A 15,231-nucleotide genomic window follows, 5' to 3' on the forward strand; every position below is an offset into this window, starting at 1 on the left:
ATAGCAATTGAGCACATGGCAGGGTAAGATACATGAAGGGGACGTCAATTATTACTACACTTGGAAACCCTTCCAATCTGGCATATGACTATAAGGAAAGGTCTTATTGCTTCCTTACCATCTTAAAAAGGTTGTAAACAAAGCGAATCTTTAAATTTGTTTAAAATATAAAGATATTATATGTGATTGTACAAAGAACGGTGACTGGATCTTAAGATATCTGCTGGGGACACTCGCCCAGTCATTGGTGTGATGCAGGGAGCCATTACAGTCAGTGAGCGTGGCTGTAATCACTCGCCAGCACTTTGATAGACAGACTGGTCTGCAGAGTGTGTGTGCAGCAAGTTTGTGCGCATAAATGTTGGGATCTGAATACAGCTGCGCTCATAAAATAGTGACTGTAACCACCCCCTGCACCGCTCTGATGACTTGGGGCAAGTGTCAGCAAGGTAAGTAAAACTTCATTCATTTTTTATGCTTTAGCTGCTGCTGTAGTGAGACCCTACTGTCTAAAATATTATGAGTAAGAGGGAATATCGGGGAGGGACTTACCTAAGAGTCATGAATTAGTAGTTAATGTTGGTATCTACCATGGCTAGTATAATTAGCAGATAGCATTTACTCTTATGATCTGTTTGTTTCAGCCTCCAGGTGGCAGTAAAAATTTATGGGACTTAGTTGCTGTGTTAAAAGGTCAAGATGACAGCTTACTGCCTCAAAACTACTGCAAAGGAATTATGCACATGAAGCATCTAGTCAGGTTCAAGACGGTAAGTGGTGATATTTAGATGTAATAGTGGCAATATTGCATTTATAAATATCTAAATATGTGATTGTTCACTCTCCAAGCAGCTTAAATGAAATGGCATTTCACTGAAGGGGTTTCCCATCTTATAAAGTACCGTATTTTTCGGACTGTAAGACACACTGGACTATAAGACACTAATAGGTTTTAGAGGAGGAAAATAGAAACAAAAATGTAAGCAAAAATGTGGTCAATTCTATACTAATATCCCCCATCCTGGTATATATATGTCCCTAATACAGGCATACATGGTCCCCTCATCCCCGTCATGGTATGCATGGTCCCCTCATCCCCATCCCGGTATGTATGGTCCCCTCATCCTCATCCTGGTATGCAAGGTCCCCTCATTCTCATCCTGGTCTGCATAGCCTTCTAATCCCTATCCTGGTAGACATGGGCCCCTTCATCCCTATTCTGGTTTGCATGGACCCTTCATCCCTATCCTGATAGGCATGGCCTACTCATCCACTTCCTGGGATGCATGGCCCCCTCATCCCCATCCTGGTAGGCATGCACCCCTCATCCCTATCTTGGTATACATGGCCCCCTCATCCCTGTCCTGGTTTACATGGCCCACTCATCCCTATCCTGGTTTACATCGCCCCATCAAAAAAAAAAAATTAAAAAACAAACTATTCTACTTGCCTTCCCTCTGCTCCCTCACAGCATCATGTTCTGATGCCAGCAGGTTATTTATCCTTGTAAGCAACGTATGGCAGTGTGCCTGCTACTAAAGAGAATGAATACTCACTACTCTCCACTGCAATAGGTGTGGAGAGCAGTGAATATTCAATGATCTTTAATAGCGGGCACACATGATCGCCCGGCAACTGCAGGAGCTGGCGGCTGTTGCTCCTGTGCCCGCTATTAAAGGTCCATGAATATTCACTGCTCCCCACTGCTATGGGAGTGTCGAGCAGTCAAAATTTATTCTCTTTGGTAGCGGGCACATGTGATAGCCTAGCAGCTGCAGGAAGCTGGCAGGTGCGGCTAACACTGTGCCTCTATTAAAGAGAAATTAATATTCCCTTCTCCCCACGCCCATATTCCCTCCCACCTCTCGGTGCCATCTTCAGTGCATAAAGGTGGGCGGGACTATGGTCGTGGGGAGCAGTGAATATTAATTTCTCTTTAGCAGCGGGCACAGGATTAGTCGCATCAATCGGCTCCTGCCACCTGTGACACGCTTGTCCTCCGCTGCCCTCTTTCACCTCCCCATCCACAGCAGGTACATCCGGACTATAAGACGCCACATTTTCCTCCAATTTTTTGGAGGAAAAGAGTGCGGCTTATAGTCCAAAAAATACGGTAATATTATAATGCTCGTATATGCAATCACTTTATGATTGGAGGTAGTCCGACCTCCGGGACCCTTTTTCTGCAGACTATTTACCTATAAAAGGAACTAGGGAACTGCAATCAGCATTACTGATCATATAATGATGTCATCATAGTAAGACAAGAGGAAAACTAGGACCTAAATAGTTTACAGATATTTAAAAACCCTTGAAAAAGCAGGTTATTTAATAAGCAAAACGCGCGTTGGGGATTCCAACATTTGTGGTAACAAGTCAGGCTGAGTCTATCAATGTGTAAGGTAGTTTCTCCTTGAAACTTTTAATAGTACATACAGTGGGTACAGAAAGTATTCAGACCCCTTTACATTTTTCACTCTTTGTTTCATTGCAGCCATTTGGTAAATTCAGAAAAGTTAATTTTTTTTCTCATTAACCCCTTTCTGACATGGGACGTACTATCCCGTCGAGGTGGGGTGGGCCCCCATGATCACGGACGGGATAGTACGTCCAGCGCGATCGGCGGCGCTCACGGGGGGAGCGCCGCCGATCGCGGCCGGGTGTCAGCTTTTTATCGCAGCTGACATCCGGCACTATGTGCCAGGAGCTGTCACGGACCGCCCCCGGCACATTAACCCCTGGCACACCGCGATCAAAGATGATCGCGATGTGCCGGCGGTATAGGGAAGCTTCCCGCAGGGAAGGGGCTCCCTGCGGGCTTCCCTGAGCCCCCCGCAGCAACGCGATGTGATCGCGTTGCTGCGAGGGTCTCACCTCCCTCCCTGCTTCCTCCAGCCCCGGATCCAAGATGGCCGCGGATCCGGGTCCTGCTGGGAGGGAGGTGGCTTCACAGAGCCTGCTCAGAGCAGGCACTGTGAAGGCTGCAGCGCTGCATGTCAGATCAGTGATCTGACAGAGTGCTGTGCACACTGTCAGATCACTGATCTGTGATGTCCCCCCCTGGGACAATGTAAAAAAGTAAAAAAAAAAATTTCAAAATGTGTAAAAAAAAAAATAAAAAAAAATATTCCTAAATAATGAAAAAAAAAAAATAAATATTATTCCCCTAAATACATTTCTTTATCTAAATAAAAAAAAAAACAATAAAAGTACACATATTTAGTATCGCCGCGTCCGTAACGACCCGACCTATAAAACTGGCCCACTAGTTAACCCCTTCAGTAAACACCGTAAGAAAAAAAAACAAAAACGAGGCAAAAAACAACGCTTTATTATCATACCGCCGAACAAAAAGTGGAATAACACGCGATAAAAAGACAGATATAAATAACCATGGTACCGCTGAAAGCGTCATCTTGTCCCGCAAAAAACGAGCCGCCATACAGCATCATCAGCAAAAAAAAAAAAAAAAAGTTATAGTCCTGAGAATAAAGCGATGCAAAAATAATTATTTTTTCTATAAAATAGTTTTTATCGTATAAAAGCGCCAAAACATAAAAAAATGATATAAATGAGGTGTCGCTGTAATCGTACTGACCCGAAGCAAATAAAACTGCTTTATCAATTTTACCAAACGCGGAACGGTATAAACGCCTCCCCCAAAAGAAATTCATGAATAGCTGGTTTTTGGTCATTCTGCCTCGCAAAAATCGGAATAAAAAGCGATCAAAAAATGTAACGTGCCCGAAAATGTTACCAATAAAAACGTCAACTCGTCCCGCAAAAAACAAGACCTCACATGACTCTGTGGACCAAAATATGGAAAAATTATAGCTCTCAAAATGTGGTAACGCAAAAAATATTTTTTGCAATAAAAAGCGTCTTTCAGTGTGTGACGGCTGCCAATCATAAAAATCCACTAAAAAACCCGCTATAAAAGTAAATCAAACCCCCCTTCATTACCCCTTTAGTTAGGGAAAAATTAAAAAAATGTATTTATTTCCATTTTTCCATTAGGGTTAGGGTTAGGGCTAGGGCTAGGGTTAGGGCTAGGGTTAGGGCTAGGGTTAGGGTTAGGGCTAGGGTTAGGGCTAGGGTTAGGGCTAGGGTTAGGGTTAGGGCTAGGGTTAGGGCTAGGGTTAGGGCTAGGGTTAGGGCTATGGTTAGGGCTAGGGTTAAGGCTACAGTTAGGGTTGGGGCTAAAGTTAGGGTTAGGGCTATGGTTAGGGCTACAGTTTGGGTTGGGGCTAAAGTTAGGGTTGGGGCTAGGGTTAAGGCTACAGTTAGGGTTGGGGCTAAAGTTACGGTTAGGGTTTAGATTACATTTACAGTTGGGAATAGGGTTGGGATTAGGGTTAGGTGTGTGTCAGGGTTAGAGGTGTGGTTAGGGTTACTGTTGGAATTAGGGTTAGGGGTGTGTTTGGTTTAGGGTTTCAGTTATAATTGGGGGGTTTCCACTGTTTAGGCACATCAGGGGCTCTCCAAACGCGACATGGCGTCCGATCTCAATTCCAGCCAATTCTGCGTTGAAAAAGTAAAACAGTGCTCCTTCCCTTCCGAGCTCTCCCGTGTGCCCAAACAGGGGTTTACCCCAACATATGGGGTATCAGCGTACTCAGGACAAATAGGACAACATCTTTTGGGGTCCAATTTCTCCTGTTACCCTTGGGAAAATACAAAACTGGGGGCTAAAAATAATTTTTGTGGGAAAAAAAAAGATTTTTTATTTTCACGGCTCTGCGTTATAAACTGTAGTGAAACACTTGGGGGTTTAAAGCTCTCACAACACATCTAGATGAGTTCCTTAGGGGGTCTAGTTTCCAAAATTGTGTCACTTGTGGGGGGTTTCTACTGTTTCGGTACATTAGGGGCTCTGCAAATGCAATGTGACACCTGCAGACCATTCCATCTAAGCCTGCATTCCAAATGGAGCTCCTTCCCTTCCGAGCCCTCCCATGCGCCCAAACAGTGGTTCCCCCCCCCCACATATGAGGTATCAGCGCACTCAGAACAAATTGGACAACAAATTTTGGGGTCCAATTTCTCCTGTTACACTCGGGAAAATACAAAACTGGGGGCTAAAAAATAATTTTTGTGGGAAAAAAATTTTGTTTTATTTTTACGGCTCTCCATTATAAACTTCTGTGAAGCCCTTGGTGGGTCAAAGTGCTCACCACACATGTAGAAAAGTTCCTTAGGGGGTCTACTTTCCAAAATGGTGTCACTTGTACGGGGATTCTACTGTTTAGGTACATTAGGGGCTCTGCAAACGCAATGTGACACCTGCAGACCATTCCATCTAAGTCTGCATTCAAATGGCACTCCTTCCCTTCCGAACCCTCCCATGCGCCCAAACAGTGGTTCCCCCCACATATGGTGTATCATCGCACTCAGGACAAATTGGGCAACAAATTTTGGGGTCCACTTTCTCCTGTTACCCTCGGGAAAATACAAAACTGGGGGCTAAAAAAATAATTTTTGTGGGAAAAAGTTTTTGTTTTATTTTTACGGCTCTGCATTCTAAACTTCTGTGAAGCACTTGGTGGGTCAAAGTGCTCACCACACATCTAGATAAGTTCCTTAGGGGGTCTACTTTCCAAAATGGTGTCACTTGTGGGGGGTTTCAATGTTTAGGCACATCAGTGGCTCTCCAAACGCAACATGGCGTCCCATCTCAATTCCTGTCAATTTTGCATTGAAAAGTCAAACGGCGCTCCTTCCCTTCCGAGCTCTCCCATCCGCCCAAACAGTGGTTTACCCCCACATATGGGGTATCAGCGTACTCAGGACAAATTGTACAACAACTTTTGGGGTCCAATTTCTTTTCTTACCCTTGGGAAAATAAAAAATTGGGGGCGGAAAACTAATTTTTGTGAAAAAATATGATTTTTTATTTTTACGGTTCTACATTATAAACTTCTGTGAAGCACTTGGTGGGTCAAAGTGCTCACCACACATCTAGATAAGTTCCTTAAGGGGTCTACTTTCCAAAATGGTGTCACTTGTGGGGGGTTTCAATGTTTAGGCACATCAGGGGCTCTCCAAACGCAACATGGCGTCCCATCTCAATTCCAGTCAAGTTTGCATTGAAAAGTCAAATGGCGCTCCTTCGCTTCCGAGCTCTGCCATGCGCCCAAAACAGTGGTTTACCCCCACATGTGGGGTATTGTCGTGCTCAGGACAAATTGTACAACAATGTTTGGGGTCTATTTTCTCCTGTTACCCTTGGTAAAATTAAACAAATTGGAGCTGAATTAAATTTTTTGTGAAAAAAAAGTTAAATGTTCATTTTTATTTAAACATTTAAAAATTCCTGTGAAGCACCAGAAGGGTTAATAAACTTCTTGAATATGGTTTTGAGCACCTTGAGGGGTGTAGTTTTTAGAATGGTGTCACACTTGAGTATTTTCTATCATATAGACCCCTCAAAATGACTTCAAATGAGATGTGGTCCCTAAAATAAAATGGTGTTGTAGAAATGAGAAATTGCTGGTCAACTTTTAACCCTTATAACTCCCTAACAAAAAAAAATTTTGGTTCCAAAATTGTGCTGATGTAAAGTAGACATGTGGGAAACGTTACTTATTAAGTATTTTGTGTGACATATCTCTGTGATTTAATTGCATAAAAATTCAAAGTTGGAAAATTGCAATATTTTCGCCATATTTCCGTTTTTTTTCACAAATAAACGCAGGTAATATCAAAGAAATTTTACCATTGTCATGAAGTACAATATGTCACGAGAAAACAATGTCAGAATCACTGGGATCCGTTGAAGCGTTCCAGAGTTATAACCTCACAAAGAGACAGTGGTCAGAATTGTAAAAATTGGCCCGGTCATTAACGTGCAAACCACCCTTGGGGGTAAAGGGGTTAATGTACACTCTGCACCCCATCTTGACTGAAAAAAAAATAGAAATGTAGACATTTTTGCAAATTTATTGAACAAGAAAACCTGAAATATCACATGGTCATAAGTATTCATACCCTTTGCTCAGTATTGAGTAGAAGCACCCTTTTGAGCTAGTACAGCCATGAGTCTTCTTCGGAATGATGCAACATGTTTTTCACACCTGGATTTGGGGATCTTCTGCCATTCTTCCTTGCAGATCCTCTCCAGTTCCGTCAGGTTGGATGGTGAACGTTGGTGGTCAGCTATTTTCAGGTCTCTCCAGAGATGCTCAATTGGGTTTAGGTCAGTGCTCTGGCTGGGCCAGTCAAGAATGGTCACAGAGTTGTTCTGAAACCACTCCTTTATAATAATAATAATAATTTTATTTATATAGCACCAACATATTCCGCAGCGCTTTACAAATTATAGATGGGACTTGTACACACAATAGACATTACAGCATAACAGAAATCACAGTTCAAATATATACCAAGAGGATTGAGGGCCCTGCTCGCAAGCTTACAAAGTATGAGGAAAAGGGGAGACACGAGAGGTGGATGGTAACAATTGGTTTTGTTGTTCGGACCAGCCATAGTGTAAGGCTCGGGTGTTCATGTAAAGCTGCATGAACCAGTTAACTGCCTAAGTATGTAGCAGTACAGACACATAGGGCTATTAACTGCATAAAGTGTATGAGAACATGATGCGAGGAACCTGATTGTTTTTTTTTTTTGTTTTTTTTTCTTGAATGGCCACACAGGCATAGTTAGGTTAATGCGTTGAGGCGGTATGCCAATCTGAACAAATGAGTTTTTAGGGCACGCTTAAAACTGTGGGGATTGGGGATTAATCGTATTAACCCTAGGTAGTGCATTCCAAAGAATCGGCGCAGCACGTGTAAAGTCTTGGAGACGGAAGTGGGAGGTTCTGATTATTGAGGATGCTAATCTGAGGTCATTAGCGGAGCGGAGGGCACGGGTGGGGTGGTAGACTGAGACCAGAGAGGAGATGTAGGGTGGTGCTGAGCCATGGAGTGCTTTGTGGATGAGGGTAGTAGTTTTGTACTGGATTCTTGAGTGGATGGGTAACCAGTGTAATGACTGGCACAAGGTAGAGGCATCGGTGTAACGGTTGGTGAGGAATATGATCCTGGCTGCAGCATTCAGGACAGATTGGAGCGGGGAGAGGTAAGAGGGAGGCCGATTAGTAGAGAGTTACAGTAGTCCAGACGAGAATGAATAAGTGAAACAGTAAGAGTTTTTGCAGAGTCGAAAGTAAGAAAAGGTCCTTTGTTATTTTAGCTGGGTAATTAGGGTTCTTGTCTTGTTGGAAGGTGAGCCTTCAGCCAAGTCTGAGGTCCAGAGCACTCTGGAAGATGTTTCCATCCAGGATTTCTCTGTACTTGGCTGCATTCATGTTTCCTTCAATAGCAACCAGTCGTCCTGTCCCTGCAGCCGAAAAAAAAACCCATAGTATGATGCTGCCACCACCTTGTTTTACTGCTGGGATTGTATTGGACAGGTAATGAGCAGTGCCTGTGGTATGTGCCACACATACCACTTAGAATTATCACCAAAAAGGACTATTTTCATCTCATCAGACCAGAAAATCTTATTTCTCATAGCCTGGGAGTCCTTCATGTGTTTTTTAGCAAACTCTATGCAGGATTTCATAAGTCTTGCACTGAGGAGAGACTTCCGTCAGGCAACTCTGCCATAAAGGCTCTTCTCCCACGATTGCTCAGTTTGGCTGGACGGCCAATTGAATACTTCTGGTAGTAGGTAGAGCTTCTCTGCTCCGGCTGTGAGCGGCGGGCAGCCGGAGTGCAGAGAAGCTGAGCGCCGGGGACAGACAGCTGTAGGTAAGTATGTAGCGTTTGTTTTTTTTACTTTAACGATGGTAACCAGGGTAAACATCGGGTTACTAAGCGCGGCCCTGCTTAGTAACCCGATGTTTACCCTAGTTACCTGGGGACTTTCCCCTGATCTTTCGCCTGATCGTTGGTCGCTGGAGAGCTGTCTGTGTGACAGCTCTCCAGCGACGCTGCAGCGATCCGGATCGTTGTCGGTATCGCTGCAGCGTCGCTATGTGTGACGGGGCCTTAAGCTACGACTTACCTACTTTTGACACATCATACGAAGAGAGCAATCACTGGTCAAGAACATCATGGTCAGAAGAATAGAAGGAACAAAACGAAGGGTAAGACCAGCAACCCGATGGCTTAATACTATTAATAAGGAAGTATGCAGTAAGGAACGTAGTCGCTCATCATGAATTTGAATAGCGAAGGTTGCCACGCCCTTATTCCACTCCAGCTCCATCCACTTTGACGGAGTGCACTATAGTTGCGCCAAAATTTCACTATTTTTCTAAGCTTTCTACTCCAGAACTCTGACATAAATGCTTTTGATAAATTGGGTCCTAAGTCTAATATTGTATTATGAAATCTGATCACTTATTTGCACAGAGAAATGGCGATAATCTGGTCACATGTGCTACGGAGTAATACATTAAACATAAAATGTTGAGTAACCATAAACCATGTGTTTTTGTGTAATGACAGTCTAAAGCTCAAGAGTTAACAACTGTGAAGATGTCTAAGTTCGGTGGTGGTATTGGTGCGCCAAGTAAGGAAGAAAGGCTGAAGGAAGCTGCTGAGATCCACCTGAGACTAGGACAGATCCAAAGATACTGCGAGCTTTTAGTGGAACTTGGAGAGGTATTTGGTATTACTAATTACTTTCCATATCTGAACCCAAGCATTTCTGTGAAATCACACCTAGATTACTGTAGGATTATGTCTGTCATATAACTGCTCATGAAATAACTGCTACCTTATTACTGACTGCCAAATAACTATCTACCACGTTATTGTGTACCATGTAACAGCATAACTGCTTACCATAAAACTGCCCACGACATGACTGCCTACCAGATAACCTCCCACCACCTAACTGCCCACCATGTAGGTGCCCACTATATAGCTGCCCAAGACATAACTGCCTACCAGATAACTGCCCTCCATATAACTGCTCGCCATATAACAGCCCACAACATACAGTGGGGAAAATAAGTATTTGATACACTGGCAATTTTTCAAGTTTTCCCACCTCCAAACAATGGAGAGGTCTGTAATTTTTATTGTAGGTGCACTTCAACTCTGAGAGACACAGAATCTTTAAAAGAAAAATCCAGAAAATCACATTATATGATTTTTACAAAATTAATTTGCATTTTATTGCATGAAATAAGTATTTGTCACAATGGAAAACAGAACTTCACATAAGGTACAGAAACCTCTGTTTGCAGTTACATAGGTCAGATGTTTCCTGTAGTTCTTGACCAAGTTTGCAAACACTACAGCAGGGATTTTGGCCCTCTACTCCATACAGATCTTTCTCTAGATCTTTCAGGTTTCGGAGCTGTTGATGGGCAATATTGAGTTTCAGCTCCCTGCAAAGATTTTCTATTGAGTTCAGATCTGAAGACTGGCTAGGCTACTCCAGCACCTTGAACTGCTTATAGAGGCACTCCTTAGTTGCCCTGGCTGTGTTTCGGGTCATTGTAATGCTGGAAGACCCAGCCATGACTCGTCTTCAATTCTCTTACTAAGAGAAGGAGGTTGTTGGCCAAAATTTCTCAATACTTGACCCCATCCAATGTCCCTTTAATTTGGTGCAGTCGTCCTGTTCCCTTTTCAGAAAAGCACCCCCAAAGTACGATGTTTTTCCCCCATGCTTCATGGTTGGGACAGTGTTCTTGGAGTTGCACTCATCCTTCTTTTCATCCAAATATGGTATGTGGAGTTGATACCAAAAAGTTCTATTTTGCTCTCCTCTTACTGCATGACCTTCTCCCATGCCTCCTCTGGATCATCCAGATGGTCATCGGCGAACTTCATACGGGCCTGGACGAGTGCTGGCATGAGCAGGGAGACCTTGCGTACTTTGCAGGATTTTAATCCCTGACTGCGTAGTGTGTTACTAATGGTAATGCTTGAGACTGTTGTCCCAGCCCTCTTGAGGTCCTCCCATGTAGTTCTGGGCTGTTTCCTGACCGTTCTCAGAATCATCCTTACCCCACAAGGTGAGATGTTGCATGGAGCCTTGGACCAAGGAAGATTGACAGTTATCTTGCATTTCTTACATTTTCTAATAATTATGCTAACACTCAGTTGTTCCCTTCTCACCAAGCTTCTTGCCTTTTGACCTGTAGCCCATCCCAGCCTTGAGCAGGTCTACAATTTTGCCCTGGTGTTCTTAGACAGCTCTTTGGTCTTGGCCATTGTGGAGAGGTTAGAGTGTGATTGATTATGTGAGCAGTTGTCTTTTATACAGGTAACGAGTTCAAATAGGTGCAATTAATACAGGTAATGAGTTCAGAGTAGGAGGACTTCTGAAAGAAAAACTAATAGGTCTGTGAAAGCCAGAATTTTGCTTGTTGGTGGGTGATCAAATACTTATTTCATGCAGTAAATGCAATTTAATTATTTAAAAATCATACCATGTGATTTTCTGTTTTTATTTTTAGATTCTGTCACTCACAGTTGAGATGTACCTACGAGAAAAATTTACAGATGTCTCCATTCTTTGTAGGTGGGAAAACTTGCAAAATAGGCAGTGTACCAAATACTTATTTTCCCCACTGTAACAGCCAACTACATAACTGCCTACCAGATAACTACCCACCATATTACTATTTATTATTATTATTATTATTTTATTTATTTATATAGCACCATTGATTCCATGGTGCTGTACATGAGAAGGGGTTACATACAAATTACAGATATCGCTTACAGTAAGCAAACTAAAAATTACAGACTGATACAGAGGGGCGAGGACCCTGCCCTAGCGGGCTTACATTCTACAGGATGGTGGGGATTGAGACAATAGGTTGAGGGTTGCAGGAGCTCCAGTGTTGGTGAGGTGGTAGCTTCGTGGTAGTGAGGAGGCAGCAGGGTCAGTGCAGGCTGTAGGTTTTCCTGAAGAGGTGGGTTTTCAGGTTCCGTCTGAAGGATCCAAATGTGGTTGCTAGTCAGATATGTTGGGGCAAAGAATTCCAGAGGATGGGGGATATTCGGGATAAGTCTTGGAGGCGGTTGGGTGAGGATCAAATAAGTGTGGAGGAAAGATGGAGGTCTTGGGAGGACCGGAGATTACGTGAGGGAAGATATCGGGAGATTAGCTTAGAGATATATGGAGAAGACAGGTCATGGATGGCTTTGTAGGTCAGTATTAGTAATTTGAACTGGATACACTGAGGGAATGGGAGCCAGTGAAGAGATTTACAGAGGGGGGAAGTAGCGAGGGGAAAGATGAATTAGTCAGGCAGCAGAGTTAAGGATGGACTGGAGAGGTGCACGGGTGTTAGCAGGGAGGTCACAGAAAAGGATGTTGCAGTAGTCAAGGCGGGAGATGATGAGGGCATGCACAAGCATTTTAGTAGATTGACGGTTGAGGAAAGGATGGATTCTGGAGATATTTTTGAGCTGGAGGCGACAGGAGGTGGAAAGAGCTTGGATGTGCGGTTTGAAGGACAGGGCAGAGTCAAGGGTTACTCCGAAGCAGCGGACTTCCAGTACCGAGGAAAGCGTGATGTCGTTAATTGCGATAGGTCAGGTAAGGAAGATCTATGAGATGGAGGAAAGAAGATGAGTTCATATTTGTCCACATTGAGTTTGAGGAAGTGAGAGGCGAAGAAGAAGGATATAGCTGATAGAGACTCCGGGATTCTGGACAGCAGGGAGGTGATGTCTGGGCCAAAGAGGTAGATCTGAGTGTCATCAGAATAAAGGTGGTACTGGAAACCATGCGACTTTATGGGTTGTCCCAGGCCAAGTGTATAGATTGAGAAGAGTAGGGGTCCTAGAACCGAGCATTGGGGGACTCCAACAGAGAGAGGGAGGGATGAGGAGGTAGTGTGGGAGATGCTGAATGTGCGATTGGAAAGGTATGAGGAGATCCAGGATAGGGCAAGGTCTTTGATGCCAAAGCAGGAGAGGATATGTAGTAGGAGGCAGTGGTCAACTGTGTCGAAAGCAGATGACAGGTCTAGAAGGAGGAGTACAGAGTATTGTCTGTTAGCTTTGGCTGTAAGTAGGTCGTTAGTGATTTTGGTCAGGGCTGTCTGAGTTGAGTGATGGGGGTGGAAACCAGATTGTAGATTGTCAAAGAGCAAGTTAGATGAGAGGTGGGAGGAAAGTTCAGCGTGGACGTGCTGCTCCAGGAGTTTGGAAGCGAATGGGAGCAGCGATATTGGGCGATAGCTGGACATAGCAGTTGGATCGAGGGTTGGCTTTTTAAGGATAGGAGTGATTGTGGCATGCTTGAAAGTAGAAGGGAAGGTGCCAGAAGTTAGTGATAGGTTGAAGAGGTGGGTTAGGGATGGGATAAGTGTGGTGGTGAGGTTGGGGAGGAGGTGGGATGGGATGGGGTCGAGCGCACAGGTGTTGAGGTGCGATGTGGAGATGAGACAATTAAGCCCCCCTTCAGTGATGTTTGATAGAGAGGTTATGGGGTTTGGGCATGGGTCTGGTATACAAAGGGCTTGTGGTGGTTGAACAATGAATACTTGCCTTGTTTGGTTGATCTTATTTTTAAAGTGTGTGGCAAAGTCCTCAGCAGAGATGAGGGAGGTTGTAGGGGGCAGTGGGGGGCGGAAGAGGGAGTTAAAGGTTTTGAATAACTGTTTGGGGTTGTAGGATAGGGAAGATACAAGGTTTGTGAAGTAGGCCTGTTTATCAGAGGTGAGAGCAGATTTAAAAGCGAGTGTTACCTGTTTGAATGCAGTGAAGTCATCTTGCAAATGTGTTTTCTTCCAATGCCGCTCTGCAACCCGGGACACTTGCCGGAGCTTTTTAGTGGTGTTATTGTGTCATGGTTGTCTATTGATATGTCACACTCTGCCGTGAACGAGAGGGGCAACCGTGTAAATAGTTGGTGCGAGAGTGGCATTGTAGAAAGCAGTGGCACTGTCTGTGTCGTGGAGTGAGGATATGGATGCCAGTGGTAGGATAGAGTCAGAGAGTGTGTGGGTGTCTAGGTGTGCGAGGTTTCTGTGGGGGTGCACATGTTGCTGGATATGGGTGACCGGTGAGGAGGACAAGGATGACAAGGTGAGCAGATGGTGATCGGATAGAGGGAGAGGGGAGGTGGTGAAGTTAGATAGAGAGCAGAGACGGGTGAAGACCAGGTCTAGTGTATGTCCGTCTTTGTGGGTGGCTGCGGAGGACCACTGAGTAAGTCCAAAAGATAAAGTAAGGGACAGGAGTTTGGAGGCTGTTGACTGAAGGGTATCAGTGGGGATGTTGAAGTCACCCATGATAATGCTGGGAATCTCAGCAGAGAGAAGGTGAAGAAGCTAGGTGGATAATTGATCAATAAAGGCAGTGGCCGGGCCTGGAGGTCCGTATATGACGGCCACTTGGAGGTTGAAGGGAGAGTAGATGCGGACAGAGTGGACTTCAAAAGAGGGAGGATACGGGAGGGTAGAGGTGGGATTGGGATAAAGGTGCAGTTTGAAGAAAGGAGAAGACCCACTCCTCCACCGTGTCTGTTGCCGGGTGTGGGTGAAGTGGAGGCTGCCGTAACGCAGCGCTGCAGGGGAGGCGGTGTCAGAGGGTGTTAGCCATGTTTCTGTGAGGCTGAGGAAGGCAAGATTGTGAGAGAAAAAGGTCATGAATCACATGAAGCTTATTGCAGATTGAGCGGGAATTCCAGAGCGCTCCAGAGAGAGGGAACAGGGGGGGTGGGTGTCAGGGGCATGGGTTCTATGTTGGAGAGATTGCGGTAGTTCATATTAGATAGGGAGCGTTAGGAGGGGTAGTAATGGGAGGCATAAGCTGTGGGGGTCCAGGGTTGGGAGATATGTCACCAGCAGTGAGGAGAAGCAGAGAGAGACAGCAGGTGGGAGAAGGAGAGTGGCTGGCTTGTTTTATTAGGACAGATTTGAGGTTCAGGAGCAGCTCAGCAAGGGAGGTCAGGTGGGGAGGAAAGAGGGAAGGGGAGATGATTATTTGGTTAGAGGGTGCTTGGGTTTGGGGATAACGAAGGAGAGTGAGGATTAGTGGATCAAACACTGTAAGGACATATGTAAACATGGTGAAGGATTATAATGGGTTACTAGAAAAGCTAGATCCAAGTAATAAGAAGTGCTTACTCAGCAGACATACCCAAAACAGACACCGACATAGAGTGGGATCCTGACTCCTAACCTGACTAACTGCCGTTGAAATAACTGTGGCGTGTTGATGCTCAGCTGTGTGATGCTTTGTTGCAGGGATGCGCGTGCCTGACCCCACACGCGGGCACCCCTTAAGATGCTACTAAATTTATAGG

The 15,231-nt window shown here is 44.6% G+C and overlaps 1 protein-coding gene across 9 annotated transcripts in view; it reads left to right on the top strand.

Moving 5' to 3' along the window:
• Positions 1-15,231, top strand: part of WDR17 (WD repeat domain 17) — a 174,415-nt gene that overhangs the window by 116,052 nt on the left and 43,132 nt on the right. For all 9 annotated transcript variants that reach the window (XR_011316989.1, XM_069744255.1, XM_069744256.1 and 6 more), the window contains 2 exons: positions 645-770; positions 9,456-9,611. Coding sequence is in view for 8 of the 9 variants with exons in the window: in XM_069744255.1 (XP_069600356.1) it covers positions 645-770; positions 9,456-9,611 (282 nt within the window). In the remaining variant the exon portion in view is untranslated. The remainder of the gene's footprint in view (positions 1-644; positions 771-9,455; positions 9,612-15,231) is intronic.

This window comes from Ranitomeya imitator, chromosome 1 (genome assembly GCF_032444005.1).
Source record: "Ranitomeya imitator isolate aRanImi1 chromosome 1, aRanImi1.pri, whole genome shotgun sequence".
Taxonomy (NCBI): Eukaryota; Metazoa; Chordata; class Amphibia; order Anura; family Dendrobatidae; genus Ranitomeya; species Ranitomeya imitator.